At 34.8% G+C, this 17,803-nt stretch overlaps 1 protein-coding gene across 20 annotated transcripts in view; it reads right to left on the bottom strand.

The window, feature by feature from the left end:
• Positions 1 to 17,803, bottom strand: part of CAMK2D (calcium/calmodulin dependent protein kinase II delta) — a 169,868-nt gene that overhangs the window by 70,087 nt on the left and 81,978 nt on the right. For all 20 annotated transcript variants that reach the window (XM_062574072.1, XM_062574056.1, XM_062574060.1 and 17 more), the window contains exon 4: positions 1,134 to 1,188. In XM_062574072.1, coding sequence (XP_062430056.1) covers positions 1,134 to 1,188 — 55 coding nt within the window. The remainder of the gene's footprint in view (positions 1 to 1,133; positions 1,189 to 17,803) is intronic.

Raw genomic sequence — 17,803 nt, 5'->3', positions numbered from 1 at the left:
TCAACTGTGTATGGAAGATTCAGTTTCTAATCTCTTCTTTACCATTCACTTACATTGAATGTGAATATTTCAGTTTGCATGCTTCAACGTACATTATTTCACAGTTCCTGGAGAAATAATATATTCTCATTTTAACAAACAAAACCATGCTGGGCCTAAAAAAACTCAGAGGGGAGAGGGACGAGAATTCACATTCATAAGCAGCCCTGCAAAGATCTGCAGTTAAAATAGATTGTTTTTATTTAAATAAGTCAACTTTGCAAGAAAATTCTGACCTATTTATGTTTGCCTGTACTCAGAACCAAAAGCCGTAACTTTTCACGTGAATGGAAATCTAGTCTTTCCTGGGGAAGAATGAAGAACTTCAGAGCTTTAATTTTGTTTTCAAGTTAAGTGCCTGTTACACATACTTTATGTTGTCGAGCACCCTTTCTTTCAGCAAATAGCATTATCTAAAAGAAACAAGCTCCAGTTCAACAAAATACATTTTCTCTCTCTTTCTTATACACACACACACACTATTATGAACAGCTCATAGCACTCAAATTCCTGAAACAAAATGAGAAATAAGAAAGAAGCTTCCTTTCTACATGCTGACTATTTTACATTCTGATTGGTGTCAAAATTAAAGTAATCCTATGTATCAGTAAAACATAAATCAGAAACAAAATACTCAAATAGACCTTTTCTCTCTAGGAAAATCAGGCTTATCTTTCAATCCAGCAATGGAGATATTCTGTGAAGAAACAACCTCTCTACATGTTTACTTATGTTTCCTTCACTGGACAAGTAGCTTGCAGCAAATTATTTTTTATGAGTCATACATTTACTTTGGCAGGTATCATGCCAAAATTTTACTTACATGCCTACATTTTACATTTAAATCCACTTCAACCATAGCCCTACTTATTCAAAAATTTTAATGTGGAATTCTTAAATCGACACTTAATATCAGTTCTTACCCATGGTAATTAACAACAGTTTATCTGTCCTTCTAGCTCTGTTTTCAATTTGCCCAACTCACTGCACCAAAAACATATATTTATCTTGTGACTACATCTAAAAGTTGTATTTATGTCTAAACGTTTTGAATACCACATCCCCCAAACGGTACATATGCAAAACATACTTACAAGTCAAAGACTAAGTAATGGAATCCTTCTTCTGATATGCTGTCATGAAGCCGCACTATTAAAGGAGGGAAAAAAAGAAAAAAAAAAGCAGTCATCTTATACATATCTTTTATGTCTGTCTTTCATTTTGTGGGAGGGAAGAGGGATTTTAATTTTGTTGTGGAGCTGGTGTACATGTTCTCATCTGCTTTTCAAAATTCTCTACCCTCAGAATTATCTTTTTCATAAGGTGGAGATAAACAATGACTCCATATGACTGTACATGCAGCTCATTCTACAGTTACTTTAAAGGTGATCTGCTTTTCTTAAGTCACAGAAGCGTGCTGAAGTAATTTCCTATTACCTCCTACATGTATGCACGTATACACACACACAACAGTTTTTCTTTACCCTTTATGCTGAATCATGACTAAACAAGTACTAAAACCACAATAAGTCATCATCTAAATATATTATATTAATATTATTAAACTTTTTTCCCTAGGTAAAATCACCAATTGACCTTTTAAATAGCATGACAGGAGTCTCCAGTCACTGGACTTCTATTATCTTAATCTATATTCTTAATGTCATAAAACTGTTTTCTCAGCTGCATTAAATCTTAGAAGTTGTAAATAAAGTGAGGAGAAAAGTGTCAAGTAATTACAGATTTCAGCAGAATGAATACTTTAAGCACTATAACAAACACCATAATGAGACAATAAATATTGATTTTACAAGAGAAGGCATTCACTGGTTTGCATCTTTGCAAACCAAAAGTAACTGACTATATTAAAAAAAATTAGAATTCAAATATATACATTCAGTTACTGGTTCAAGATTTCTTAAGTAATAATTAAAAAACAACTTAAATTAAAAATAAAATGGTTGCCTATAGTCCCCTAGAGCATTTTGATTTTCTTGTCATATCCTTAATCTTTTATTTAAATCTTTTATTTAAATCCCTGTAGTTTTAGTCAATTCATTTCAAATATTTAAACAAGTTAACTGCCCAGTCAATAATTAATTTCACCCTAACACACTCAGTCAAGTTACCCTAACACATAAACCAAGCTGCTGTATAAAAATACAGTACTTTTGAAAGTTAGCTTTCTGTTCACTAGAACTATCTTTCTTCTCAAAATAATAATACACTATACTTGCTGGTGAAATATGAAACAACTTGGTGTGACTGTCATTTATGCTTCTCTTAAAAACAATTTAAAAAAAAGCTTGCCCATCCCCACCCTATGAAATAAAGACAACTGTGTAACAACCAAATCAGTATTATACCATTAGGAATAGTCCAAATTTCCTATTTTCAAGTCCAAATTTCATATCAAGACTCCTTAAGTAAAATTACAACACAACCATGCAAAAAGGAAGGACATTCAGAGTATATCAATATTTTCATATGACAGACTCCATAAAATGCTGATGCCATGCACTGTTTCAGCCCTCGTACCCATCAACAGTGTATTTTCCTAGTGGGATGTCTGTACATGAGAGGCCAAGAAAAAAGGTCAGGATAGCAAAAGAAGAAATCTTGAGAATGACAAGCTCACTTTTCTAAGTTTAGTTAGATCTCTTGAAAGCATGGGATTAAACACTGGCCTAAGTTTTAAAACGCTGTTATATTCATTTATGTAACCAGATAGTTAGATAAATAAAACCATCAAGCCCCAAGACACAGGTGAAGTTGCTCACAAAAAGGAATTATACTGAGTAAGGAATTCACTAGCAATGTCCTGGCACTTGCTCTCAAACTTGCGAATAGGAATTTAGATGAGAAATCGTGAGGGAACTAAAGCCTACAGAATTACTAATTTCATCAGTCTGAGAAAAAAGCAAGCTCTAACTAAATGGCTGACAGACTTTGTTAAGGCACACATTTCTTTTTGTAAATAAAGCTGGCTGCATCAAACAACTGCCTGACTCCATCACTAACTTCTGTTTTTAGCTGACACTTCTAAATGGTGTCAAAAAGGTAACCATATGCTATATTCCCACTCATATTTTTATTATATTCTATATTCCTCTAATCTTCTTACCTGCCATCCACTTCAACCACATTAGAGGTGAAGAATGACAGAGAAAAATCTACTGGCAGACTGAGGGCTGCCAATCAGTGCTGAATTTCCACAGTAGCAGCCACCACCACATTGAAAGGCTTTTAGAAGGGACTCTACACCCTGCCCAGCTCAGGTGCTGAGCCAGACCTACATCTGTAGGGTGCAACAAAGCTCCGTAGCAAAGATGATCAGGAAGAGAAAAGGAATGACTGCTTGGGGATCTAACAGCTCAGCAAGATAACTGCCTCTCATTAAATTGTCTCGAGGAACAATTTTCTGATAAAGTTAAGCTACTTGAGAGGACTTTCCAGAAGCAAAGAGATATCACGTTTTGGAAACAGTCTTTAAGTGTTTCTAGTGCTAATCATAGGTTAAGCAGTATTTTAATGATTATAACTTATTTAGATACTACATATATATATATATACACACACACACACACAGGTATGTATACACATACACACACTTTACATATATCTGTATGAATCTCTATATGTATATAGAGATACATGAAAGTTCCCCCCAGAAATGCACTAGTCAGTTGTAGAGCCTTCACTTTAAATTTTGTTAACAATTTAAATCACATCAGGGTAAAACTATGAAATAATTCATGTGTTCTGGGTTTTTATTTTTAATTACATGAAATGAAATAGCAATATACAAAGCAAACTTACAATATGTGAAAGATTTGTCAGTGGTTTGATCCATAACGATATCATTTATGGAACCAAATAAAATGTCAGGCTACCCTAAAATCACTTTACTTACAAAACTAAGTTGATGAAGATAGTGCAAGAGAAGGATTTTTAGATTTCCTCAGATGGTAGCTTTAAATATTAATTCTTTTTCAGGCAATACATGACATTAAAAAAAACATCAAACAAACATGTCTTTTTTCTTAGCAATATTTTGTCCAAGGAAACATCTTGTGTTTACACAATACTGAAGAGAAAACCAGCTCTTGGCTGACTTGCTGCCCAGAGCTTGTGATGACTCTGAAGAGCCAAGTAGGTCTAAATCAGAATTTGTGGGTTTGGCTGGTTCTGTACTCAAGACTTGTCTTACTTTAGACAAACCACAAGCTTTCAGTATGAAGGTGATACGTTGCAGCTATGGTAAAACATATTATTTTTATAGGCATTAGAGGGACATATAGACTAGAAAATAAGAATCAAATAATACTTGAAAAGTGTAAAATGTAACTGGTTAAAAAGCTAGCGCAAACACGAAGTGTAAGAATGATTAATCTAATACTAACAACATAGCAACAGAAGAAATATGAATCTTCCAGATCTTTGTGTTAGCGCATTTTTAATGTACCTTTAGGGAATATCACTCTATTATTTACTCATGCTTTATTTATTTAAAGACCTTTATTTGTGGTTGAGGTCTGTGAGTTCATACTTCAATACCCCCAAATGTCAGCTTCTTAAAGCAGACCAAATTTGGGATAAGAAGTCAAGTACTAGCCTAGAATAATATCCCAGAACTACAAGCTCAGATGGATACCTCAAAAAAGTCTTGCTTATCACCAGACAGGCAACATTAAGATTTTTTTTTAAATATACCACAGTGTACATATATACTTCGGTAGCATTGCTTTTGAGTGCACTACTTCATACAGTAGTGTCAAAGATACTACCGGTGAATCACTACTCAGAAATTAGCAATGGGAATTATTATAGGCCCTTGGATATGTCACAGAGATGCAGCCTAACCCTAAAATAGTGACTTGTAGAAGACAGCCAGTACATTTTTAAACTTTTCCAGAAAGGCATATGCAAACTTTTAAAAATTTAATACGCAGCAAATAATATCCTTTGATAGAACCCTTATGTTTCTGAAATAGATTAGTAAATAAATCAAAGTAGAGTTTTTCTGTAAACATTTTTTTGATTCGAAGTAACATTCCTCTCCTAGCTGTTTACTTAGAACAATCTACTCTGACAGACACAAGTCTTTATATTAGATTTCCAGTGTCATGGATATCAAGAGTTACCAGACCATTCTCGCCAGGCAAAATACTTGGTGCCAGACTTCAGACAGCTATGTAGCTTCTAAAAAACCCAAATTGTTTCAATTCTTTAAAGAGGTTTGAGAGAAAGATTAAATCTTAAAATTTTGAAATGAAAATCAACTTAAAAATACTACTTTGGTATTAAAAACAGACAGGTATTAAAATTCTGAGCTTGTGACTGCAGAACACTCAACATCATATAACCATAAATATACTTACTCAGTTTTCATGGCTCACTCTTTCCACTGCTCCACCATAGATTTTCTGGCAACCAGATCAAGCAATGGACTATATTCTTTTATTATCACTCTATTTTTAATGCAGAACAACTTTCTTACATGCATTTATGAGAAAGTCACTTCCTTGGTAAGAATGAAGCCAACATGCTCCAAGAGTCATTATGGTAGTTTTAAAACTGTGACCCTGAAGTAACAAAATCATAGGAGAAGCCTAAGATGCATTTCATTGCTTTTTGTTCAAGGAGATTCACAAAACCTTTTTAAAAATTATTTTATTTATTTATTAAACAACTGCATCTACCACTTGCACTGCAAGGAGTAGCTACACATAAGCCTACAGTAAATACTTAATATTTATACAGACTGAAATAGACATACTATTACAGGCATTACATAGTTACATTACATAGACGTTAGTAGCTCTACACACAACAGTAGCTTATTCTTACTATTTCAGAGAAGAAAAGCACCTTGTCCGAGCCAAGAGTACAAGTTTTATGTTGGATAGAGGTATCTGTCACATTCCCGTTACTAAGTAGAACAGCAGAGTGTTACATGAAGAGGCTTCTAGAGCTTCATCGCCTGATAAAACAGGAGACGTTCTAACTTTATCATCTAAAAGAGGGATGCAGAACTTTACCTCTCCTCTGGTTTGAAAGGGATTGGGGTTTGAGAAGTTGGACAATGCTTCTCAGCTTAGTGAGGCTATTTTCCTACTAGCCAAACTCTGGTCTGATCTGTCAGTGGAGATATATTCTTCAAGGATCATGTTCTTTCTCTTTTTTCCTCCCCCAAATGTCTGACTCATGTAAGTGAGAAAGGATGAATGCTTCTCTGAATTGGGATCACATGCCTATGATTGCCTGTGGCAGCCAGGGAAGATCAAAACTGTCTTTTGGCAATTGCTATTTTGGTTTTGTCAGCTCAAATACAGCTATATGCCATTTAACCTGCTAGGTGAACGAAGGTCCTAAATATTCATGGACAGAGGAGAAAAATCTCTGGTGAAGATAAAACAGCCTGAGAATCTGGAGTAGAGGGCGCACAACAGCAGAGAGGCAAACCCAGTATGGCCCAGACCATTGCACTGCATTCTGTGTGCATGCAGTCAGTAACTCAGCTTTCCACTAGAAAAGGGATGTACGTAGCGGCGACAATTTGAGAAGCCATTTGCAACAACTTAAGAGGTGATTCATTATAAAAAGTATTGGTGTATTCAATTCAAACTTATCCATTTCTTTACAAAAAAGTATCAGGCAGGATTCAGGTAAGGCAAACTAAAAGAGAGCAATTACAAAAATTACTCATTTCATAAAAGAACTCCAACCAGTAGCCCACATTGCAATCCCCATTTCTTCAGAAACAGAAAGCATTCAACAGTGAAAAACAGCTCCACTTACCTTTTTTGAAAAGACTGCAGTTAGACCTAATTATCATTAACTGGAGTTGGGTAGTCCCTGGGTGTTTCATGAGTGCTGTCATGAACAGTCACATTATATGGTGGAAAGGACACAAGACTTTTTTTTCCCCATTTTTTATGCCACTGGTATAGACATTCCCCTCTGGGTTGCAGACAAGTTGTTAAACAAAACTTTGACACAAAGGCTTCAGCAAAGAACCTGAAACACTTGACAGGAAGTCAGGGAGCACAGAGATTTTTCTATTTGAAAAATAACTGTAAAACCACAAAAATCAGGACTATTTTTCCTTGGCTTCACCACTAACTTTCATCTGAAGGAGATGGTTTCTAGTTACCATTCTATGATAATGGTTATAATAATTTAATGGAGAACTCTTACTGGTTTTGTACCTAGTCACCAGTCTGGGCAAGCTCCAATGAGAGTGAAAAATAAAATGACCTCTGTATTTGACTTTTTGTTTTTCACTATAGTATTTTGTATCTGTTCTACAGAATACTGCTTGCTATAATGGGCAACAAACAATTTTGTTATCTCTTTTTTGGACTTTGTCTTTAAAGAAAAAATGTAAAATAGAATTCTACATACTTTCAACATGCTTTCCACATAAGCTCAATTCCAGAAGCGTATTAAAAAATGATTAAGCAGATCTTTCACTCTTATTGGAAAAAAAAATCTTTTAAAATGAACTTAATTATTTTATGAATTAATTTAATTGAATGATTTATTTTAATCTTGGATTCTCAGTGAATTGATATCTGTTTGGGCACGGGATAAGCTGTTGCATTTGAAAATACAGGGGTAAAACAAAAACACTATCAATCCCTGGAAAGGTATACCAGGAAATGGTTTTTTGGTAGTATTTGACCTGCTCACTTTTCTGTATCAAAACACTTGCTATAAGCATTTTCTGCTTCCATTTCTGACAGAAAATGCCTCACATTCAGCAAAACTGCTTTTCTGCAAAGTGGAAGATCTGCAGTGTCTCAGCACTGTTAGGAATTACATATTTCTGCCAAAGTCACCCTTTGTCATCTTTCCTACTCTACAAAGTAAGTCAATGGTTACAAGGGAAGGAAAATAAAGCTACTGGTAGAATTTAATCACACACTCCCACAGACGGCAGCACAGGAGCCATTACAGCAGTGCCATCAACTGAGACTGAGGTCTTCTTCTTATAGCTTTTAGTCTAGATGCACAGTTCCCAAGCTAAGCATGATAAGCACAGAATTGTATATGGAAGCAGAGCTCCAGATGCAAAAGTCTGTGAACCACTGCTCAAGAGTGCTGCTGCTACATTGATCAGACATCTGCTTTCTGCTCCCTTGCAAAAATCTTCACTGCAACTTCATTCCTAAGCTCTGCTTTTTTCCTTCACTGTCACTACTTCCTCTTCTTTTATACATGGTATAAATAATCCATGCTACTAAAGGCAAACTCCTTAAATCAGTGGTGCATGCCTCTCATGACTTCAGCATCCAGACATTAAACTCAATATAAAAACTACTTCTTAAGTCTATCTTGTAGCCACTGCTACGGCTACAGCTCCTACAGTCATTATCTTGTCCAGATGAGATAATTCTCTGAAAGCAACCAGTTATAAATATCAGACAAACCTGATAAAAAAGCCAGATAAATACTCAGATAATCTACACTGAATTTCTGCTACGATTAACAGACTAACACCCAGTACTCAAGTCAAATGGTTGAAAGCTCAAATACGACTACAGAAGAGACAGTGCAGATATATCCCACGTATGGAGTGAAACAGTTGGCAGCCGTGTGGAACAGAGATCTTGCATCTTCTGCTCAAGAACGAGAAGAGGGATGCCCAAGTCACAGAAAAGCACTAACTCTCACCATAAGCAACTGGCAATGTTCCTCAGCATGTGAGAAGTGTCCTTTTCCCTCAGCTCACATCTCAGGAGCTCACAGAGTCTGAAATCCGGGCAGCGAACTTGGGCGCTATTCTGCCTCATTTCCAACACTACTCTTCTAAGACCGTAACAGCCTACAGCCCTATATAATAAGGCTTCTCAGTTACAGTGGAAAGAAGTTTACAAATATTATTAAGAGCTGTTATCTAAGCAATCTGAAATATTTAGAGATTAATCTGATAAGAATAGTATAGTACACACACTCAAGGCCAGCTGATTTTTTAAAGAGATTAAACATACCATAACACTTTGTGCATCTAAGATAATAATCCTCTCCCATGCTGTTAAACACATAAGTGGCACACTGTAATACTTACTATCATTACACTGCTTTTTGCAAGTCAACAATGTGGTGCTATTAACAAGTCTATATTCAGCAACAATGAATGAATGAGTGCTATACAGCTTCCAAATTCTTTCAAAAAACTAAACAATTTTTTATTATAGTGCAAGTGCATGGTCATTTAGGGTCAACAACTTGTGAAAAACCCACTTAAGCTCTCATATACAAGTATAATGAAAAACTATAGGAAAAATAATTAGGCATTTTAATTGGGAAGACTGCATTTGTCCCCAGGGTATTATAAAATTAAGTATTAGCTAGCATGAAGAAAATGCCCTACACACTAAAAACATTCGTTTGTGACAAGCACCCTCCCACCAAGGCCCTCACACAATAAACTTCTGTATCCTGATTAAATGCCAGAAATATTTATATTCACTGCTTTCATTAAAACCCCTCAAGTCTAATGCATGCGTAGAAGTCAGTTTTCAAACTATTAGCTTTGGTAAAAGAATCATGCTATATAGAAAATACAGACTCCCAAAATAGATATCGATGAGACCAAAATTTGAAATGAAAATAAGTAAAACAAGGTAGTATCAAAGCATATGGCTTTAACCTACCAACTCTTTTGGTATGAGCAAAAAAAAGAAACTTTCTTTTCATTCCTGCTGGATTCAGACTGCCATGTTAAACAGGACATAAATAAGATGATAAATATCCTAAGAAACATGCATATTGTGGGAAATGTCAAAGAAAAAAAGAAAAGATAGAATTCTTTAGAAAAAGAATATTTTGTGATCAGAAGGAGTTCACTGCGCAGCTAACTTCCTAGAAAGATAAAGCAATTTGTCAAATCTAAACAGTTATTTGTAAGTACAGACAAATCTTCTGGTCTAATTTCTACACAAACTTCAGCACACTAAGAGTTTGCCAACAGGAGAAACTTAAAATAAAGAAATTGATTTGGCCTAAAAATCAGAAAATTAGCTGCTAAAAATTAAATAGCCTAAACAAAATTAACTAATTTTTAAAATAATGTAAACAAGTATTCCAAAACCTATTACTGTACATTAGCAGTTTTCAGGGAAAATAGTTGTAATTACTCACTTTTTTAAAATGTATAGCTTTCTCGTGTTTTCTAGTGCATAATGCAGGCATGTATGTGCGTACATGCACACACATACAGAGAAGAATACTCATCACAATCTTTGAAGCTAACAGGAATGTCTAGAGTAACATGCTTTTAAATATTCATATAAAAAAATAGCAAAACTCCATACATTCGAGAAAAAAAGTACACTAAAATGTAAAGAAAACACATCTCTATGTTTTCATTAAATATAAAATCCCATGACTTACTAGAAATCCTGTATTTCAAAGTTAGGCTAATTCCTCTTTTCCATTTAATCTCTGTAACCCACTGATTTTTTAAGTTTAACAAGATATTTACAAACACAACAAAAACAACCTTACAAATGTGATCATGGTAAGCCTTATAAGCCTAACTCCATGGATTAAAGGAAAACCTGACACAAATTTTTGCTGAGAGCAAACTGGTATCTCAGCTGCCAGTGTTGATGCTTTAAGCATCAACATCTTTTCATCTTTTGAGCACTCATTAAAACGTATCAGAAAATAGATTATGAGAATCTATGCAAGAATTGCATGGAGTACTAGCTAATAAAAGGAAAAGCTATAACACAGAAATGTTATATTAATTAAAATTAACACATCCTGAAACTCACGTGGAATAGTTTAATGGAGGAATGCAATATATTTAACTTTTCTGAAAGAAGGGCTTAACTTTCAACTTAAAACAAGCCAGCTGTTTAGACAAGTTATTCTGAAATTGTCACTATGTTTGGAAGCTCATCAGTTGCCAAGATTCATTATTATTTATCAATTCAAGAAACTGAAGTGATATAAAAGACTGAACGAAAAACTGGAATTCACTTAGTGTACGAAGTCTAACATGCTAATTAGACAAGGAAAATTAGTCCATCAGCATCTGCTGGAAAGACAGAGTACTTTGTCTTCTTGTTTTATACTTTTGCCAAATGTAAATGTGGCAAAAGAAAGATTAATACACACACAGGTAAAATGCAGATGGAAAACTGAAACTCTTAAAATATGTAATTTCATAGGCTTTATTTAAGTATATATTTAATATCCCTCCCTAACAGAGAATTGTCGAGTGTAATTCAAAATAACTTTCAACTAAACTCTGGCTGCCTCACAAGAAAATAATACCTCAGACAGAATTGCCTAACTGTCAAGGGTACTATGTTCCTTTCAACATTTACAATGCTGGCTAACATTGAAAACAGATCTGTATTAACAGTATGTATGACCTACATGTCTACAAAATTGGATATGTTGCAGTTGTAGTCATTGACCAGGACACACAAGCTTTCTTCTTGGCTTTCCTCTTTTAAAACACATTAAACACAGAAATGCAATTTATGTAACGACCACTCAGAGAAATATGTTCATTTATTTTTTAAATGCCTTCCTTTCATGGCAACTAGGTTTCAAGATATTTAAAGACATCAAATTATGAAAACAAAGTCCCTTACTTTAAATATTTTAAGAAAAAGAAAAGCAGACAACTATAACCCTGTGGTATGACTCAAGAAATAACAGAAAGAAATGTTACCTACTCCACTACAACTTCTCTTAGGGGAACAAGCATGCATCAGGCCATTTTAGACAATGTTTTCAAAGCAATTAACACATTATTTAAGGCCCCTTTAAAAACAATCATTTTTAGAAAACCTAGAGCAAATTCTTTCAGCCAATAGTAGCAATTACTTTAGCTAGAATTCCAGTAACTTTCATTTTTTATTTTTTCAACCTTAAAAGTTCATCCATTAGTTAATCAGAAAAAAGTGAAAAGCAAAATTGGGAGTCAGATACTGATCTTTCTAACAAGCAAGCAGTAATTCAGTTCTTGCACACAACTTGAATTCCATGACCACACAATTATCCTAACCAAGAGTATTTGTAATTAATCTGAACTCTTGATTGGACCAGAGGGAATATTGGAAATATTGTGCATATATAGCCACAATCATTGTTTTGTGGGCTCTCAGTGCTGCAGGAGAACAAGGGTCTTAGCAATTTAAAGCTTACAACAGATCATTCTAGCAGCTGAGATCAACTAAAGCATGATGATATTCTCCCAATTATTATCTTTCAGGTCGTTATACCATTATCTCCTTTGTAATACCATGGAAATATAGCAACGTTAAAGAATCTGCTTTATAGTCTGATGAATATATTAAATGCAGCCTACATTCACATTTTACTGTTAGGAACTGCATGAGGATTTACTCTAATTGAATTAGTGAATTAGTAAAGCTACACTGAACATTTTGCCCCCCGCTCCTAGAGCTGACTGAAAATTTGACATTCCTGCCCACTTCCTCCTCCAACACACTGTTTTCATTTTATTAATAAAAAAAAAGAAAAGAAATTTCCATTTGCAAAAAGGAAAAAAAAACGCTACTGGTTTAAAATACGAACATTCATTTTGTGGGGGGAATTATTTTCAGTTTTTTGACAAAATAAGCATTTTCTAAATAAAGCTGATATAGGAAAAAATTGAAATTTTTTCTTGAAACCATTTAGTAAATTATGCCAGCTCTTTTTGTAGTGGTACACAATCAGTGAACACTGGTAAAGATGATACTTGAAAACAAACTACAGTCAAGAGGAATTTAATAAATGACCATGCAATTTCAAAAAGAGCAAGCTGGTCTTTTATTATTTAATAGAATGTGAATTTTAACTCAAAGATTTCATATTTGCTTATATAAAAATGGTCACAGAATGCTTTACATTTCATAACATCAAAGTACTTAACCACTTTAAAAATTTGAAAACAATCAAAATCTGTAACAAATATACTCATACAGATGTAAACATTTGCAGAAGCAAGCCCTTACCACATGGACATCATCCGCTGAAAAACAAATTCTGGATTCAAATTCACTTTTAATATCTTATTTTTTTATTCCAATATTCCAAAACATTAGCAGATTCCAGTGGATTCCATAATTAATAGATAAACAGCAAAGACTTCTGAAAACCTGCAACATCATTTTTTTTTTTTTATCATTTCCCATCTCAGCTATACAGTAATGCAAGGTGAGTCTGCATAGTGAGCCAAAAGACACACCTGAGATATTCATATATTCAAAAATCCATCAAAGTCACTCATAAGAACATAAATACAACTGCAGTTTGACCCAATACCTTCATAAAAATGGTCTTTTTCCTGATTCTTCTATAAACATACTCACCAGGCTTGACAGTTCAGTAAGCCTGTTACCTAATCTTCCACAGTACCTTCTAATGATAAATGATAATCATGCATCTAGAGATACATTTTTATCTCACACTGTTCTAGACATTAAAATTGCTATGCAAATTGGTTTTTTAAGGCTTTTTTTAAGGAAGACTAATTATCTCTATGGAAACAAAGTCCTAATACTTACAATCAAGCAATCAAGATAGATTTCATTTCTACCTATGACACTTCTTGAGATAAACTACAGAAAATTTCCATTAAGTACAATACTTCCCAAACACAAACATGCTTTTCAGAGAAAAAAAGATTTATCAATAAATTCCTTCAAAACTTGTATGCTGCTCCCACACTAAGAGGTGTAACTCTTATTTCTGTATCTGACTTGCCAAGCCCTGTCAGGAACCAGCAAGGCAATGAAGTGGCAGCCGGTCACTCAGTCACACGCAGCCTCTTTCAGGCCTTAGCTGAACAGCCAAGCCACTGCTGGCTACAGTCAGCTTTGCAGGAGTCTAACAAAGATGAAGTTACATGAGACTGCTGTAGTTGATCTAATGCCTTGACAAAACAAAAGGAGGAAGTCCCGCTCTATTCCTTTCTGTCTCTGTCCACCTACCCCCCAGGTACATGTGCATGCTCCTTATTTTGCTCAGTCTCTGACATTCGTCATCATCCTTTGTAGGCTGGACCATCCCGCCAACTTGGCAGAAAGCTTACTCAGCAGAGAAAGGATAGTTTTGCGGTAGGTTAGTGGGCTGAATTAGCTTACCAGAGGGTATGACAAACACTGATTGGAAGAAGGGAGGAGATGAAATCACAGAGTGGAGCAGATATGGAGGGAAACACCATCAGACTCTTCCCCTTAGATGACCACAAAGCTGCTATGCTGGGTCAGCTTTATGTACTACTTCACTTAGCCTAATTAGTAGTTGCTTTTCTTAACTAGCATGTGTGCTCATGTATGTACGTATACACATTTACAAACTCTCAGTCTCGGCCTTGGTCTCAGGAGACCATGTGTTCAGCTTACAGTTACAGCCTTCTGTGGTTTCTTAACCTCACCCAAAAAACTCCCAATCCTATTCTAGTCTGCTGTAGATTCTGCCTCTGCCTTTGACACCAGGCTAGCCCCATCCGCAAGCCAAAATGCACAGTCCATGGATCCATGTGTCCGTCAGTTCACAGTGATAGTAAGCACTGAAAAATAGGATGATGGAAGAGTAACTACTACTGCATCCCTCCTTGCTTTACATTTGGCCTGAATTTTACTGCTAAAACATCTCCATGTTAGTGGAGAGAACACACAAGCACATTGGGATTGCTTCATTCACCTTCCAGTCACCTTCCTCAGCCAACTGGCAAGTGTGAGTCTAGAAAAAAAATTTTTTTTGTTAAGCTGTTGGTTGATGGAAGCTGAACACTGTAAGATTCTTGTTTTGCTCATCCAAGAAGCTGTTTTCCTGAGCTGAACAGGAAGTAGCCCTTTCCAGTGGCAATAAATGTCAGAGTAAATGTTCTATAATGGACTCATTTCCAGGCATAGAATTTGTGTTTCCAACATGATCATCAGATTTAGGAAGGGACAGTAACTCTTACAGGAACTGTAGCCTAACAGTATCATGAAAGAGCTGCCTGAATGACTTCTGAAATTAAAATATTCTAGGATCCTCTTCCCTTTCAGTCAAGACAAATCTTCAAAAAGAAGAGAGGAAGCAACAGATGACCCCCACCACTCTGAATAGAGAAGCTTTGTGTCTAATCCTTGTGAACAAGTTACTTTGGAGATTTAAAAAGTTGAGCAGGTAATAGCACAAAGTGCTAAGAATGCTCATCTCTCTCTTGACTATTGCAGGGATGAAAGGATAAAGTTCTTCCTTGACTCTGACCCTAAATATGCTTAGAGACTGTGCATAAAGTAGATTATCAGTTATTACTCAATATATGAGAATATAATACAAAATGCAGGTGCTACTGTCAAAATTATCATCACTGTTGACATATTTTCAGAAAAAATGGAAGGTCAGAAAATAGCTAGCATGCTTTGCCTTTCCACAAAAGTATACTTAAGTAAGTCCTTCATGTAAAGATCAAATTATTAGTAATAAATTGTAAAACACTATAAAGCTTGTTTTCCCTCAAACAGGATAAATAAACTTTAAAATGATTTGAAATTTAAAAATTGTTCACATTCCTTTTATTATGAAATGTAAATGGATTAAGGAGAGCCAAAATATACTTCAAAATATTGCAGCCTCAGTGGTTTTTCCAGTGAGAGGAAAGAGGCACAACCACAATACGCCTATTTCCCAGAAAGGAATTTCCCCAGCCCTGCTGGTTGGAGGTTGTGTGTTAAAGTCATCAGCTCAAAGAACTTACCCGAGTACAGAGGTCAGTTTTTTCTAAGGAACACAGAATTGCACATTTCTCTAGCATAACTGGAGAGACGCCATCAAATGCTAGAAAGAGTGACAGAGCAGCTGATAGAAGATTAAGGAGGACTTTATATAATAGTAGTTACCATTTAGGGGGAATATAAATAACCTCATCACATTTAATTCAGAGAGAAGTCCAAACATTAGTTCTGATATAAAAAGGATTTAGTTGGTTTACTACATTTTCTCCTTTGCCTTTAAAACTTCCAGGTTTTCTAAGCAAGCTGTCTTTGAGAATTCTTGCCATCCATCTCTGTGGAAAGATGACAGAATATATATATGTAAAAAGTTTATTTTTTCTTATGGTTTAGTGGAGACCATAGAGTAAGTTTTAGATACTCCTTGCTAAAACATCTGTCTGCAAACATGAAAAATGCTCTAGTTTATATTATGTTGGATTAAAACGAAGTTTATACTCTTTCACTTCAGATTAAAACAAAATACCAACTCATTTAGACCAAAACATTTTTTCAGTTTACACAACAGTAGATGGCCACAGTAACTAATCAAATCAGTTTAAAACTGAAACAGCTTTTGCTTAAATTGGTGCAACTTTCATATGCAGACTCACCTAATATTCTACTGTCTACATAACAAGCTTAACATTAAGTATCTTTGTGCTAATAGAGGGAAGTATAACATTTTATCAAATTTAACTCCTATTTCCAGTCCTTAAAGAAAGATGAAACGCATTTAATAATTATCTTTGTAGACAACAGAAATCAGTATGATTGTGAAATATTCCAGATCTGCAATGAAAATCATGCATTACGACATGACTGTATTTTTTACAAGAAAATTAATACTCTCTGTAGGTCCCACATGACAGGGAAGTTTAGAATAAAATAAAATTAAATTAAAAAGTTTAAATTATGTTATAAATGTAGTCATGTATTATGGTGAGGTGGTTATGAACATGAGGCTTAGACAAGCAGATCTGAGTTCATTTTCACAGACTTACACATAACTATATTTATGCAGTATGACAGTGCATAGTGATCCATTTAATCACAGTAGGTACCACCTATTGAGAGCATTTGGAATTTAATGACAATGTACTGATTTTGATAACAACAAAATCAAATCACTTACCCATTGCTCTAAGTACTAAGATATATAACAATACTAAACACCAGAGTATGGCATTTAATAATGTGATATGAATATTTTTCCAAATTAAAGCCATAAAAAGCTGAGATACGAAGTCAGTATTGTCTTTAAACTATTTCTATCATATGTTGCAAATAATAAGCAGCAGTAATAATTTAACAGTAGAACATTTTGTACGCATTGCCTTTTTGACATACCTACCACTGCAAGTGTCTTTGAACATACTCTCCTAAAATGTTTACTGTCTACATCAACTATTTTTAAAATAACTTGTATCATCAACTGCTAAAGGACACGTGCACAGGGACTAATAATGGATGCATTTCTTTGTATCATTCAGGTGTGTATCACAAACAAAAACCTGACACAACATAAACCTCAACAAAGAACTGCAGAAAGCAGTAACTACTACTTTTTTACATCAGCAACTTACTGTGTTTTGACAGCAAAATTTTTATTTTAATCTTGGCACAAAGAAAGTTAATCTTCACTATAATCATGTACATTTATTTTAATATTTTATCTGGGGTTGAAAAGAGAATGCAGAACTTAAGTGAGATACGCTACTCTCAGTCCAGTTTAACCAAGCCTGCAATCATTTAGCAGATTTTTTAAAAATCCAGCCTTATGGACTGGAGGAGGAGAAGGTACTGAAAACAGTTTTGCCATGACTTGCATCTCTATTCATTAACTGTTAAAAGACATATTTAGTTCCGAGTACGCTGAGCCACTCCTACACTTGGAGATATATTTGGACTTGAGCATCTTACTTGTCCTATTTAAACTAGAGCCTGGAAGCAGTCTCTCCAGGGTCTTTGTGACAATACCATGATCTCACACATTCAAAAACAACAATTTTTTCTATTCGGTT

The sequence above is a fragment of the Rhea pennata genome, chromosome 4, assembly GCF_028389875.1.
Source record: "Rhea pennata isolate bPtePen1 chromosome 4, bPtePen1.pri, whole genome shotgun sequence".
In the NCBI taxonomy this organism is placed as follows: domain Eukaryota; kingdom Metazoa; phylum Chordata; class Aves; order Rheiformes; family Rheidae; genus Rhea; species Rhea pennata.
This window is presented reverse-complemented; position numbering and strand designations above follow the sequence as displayed.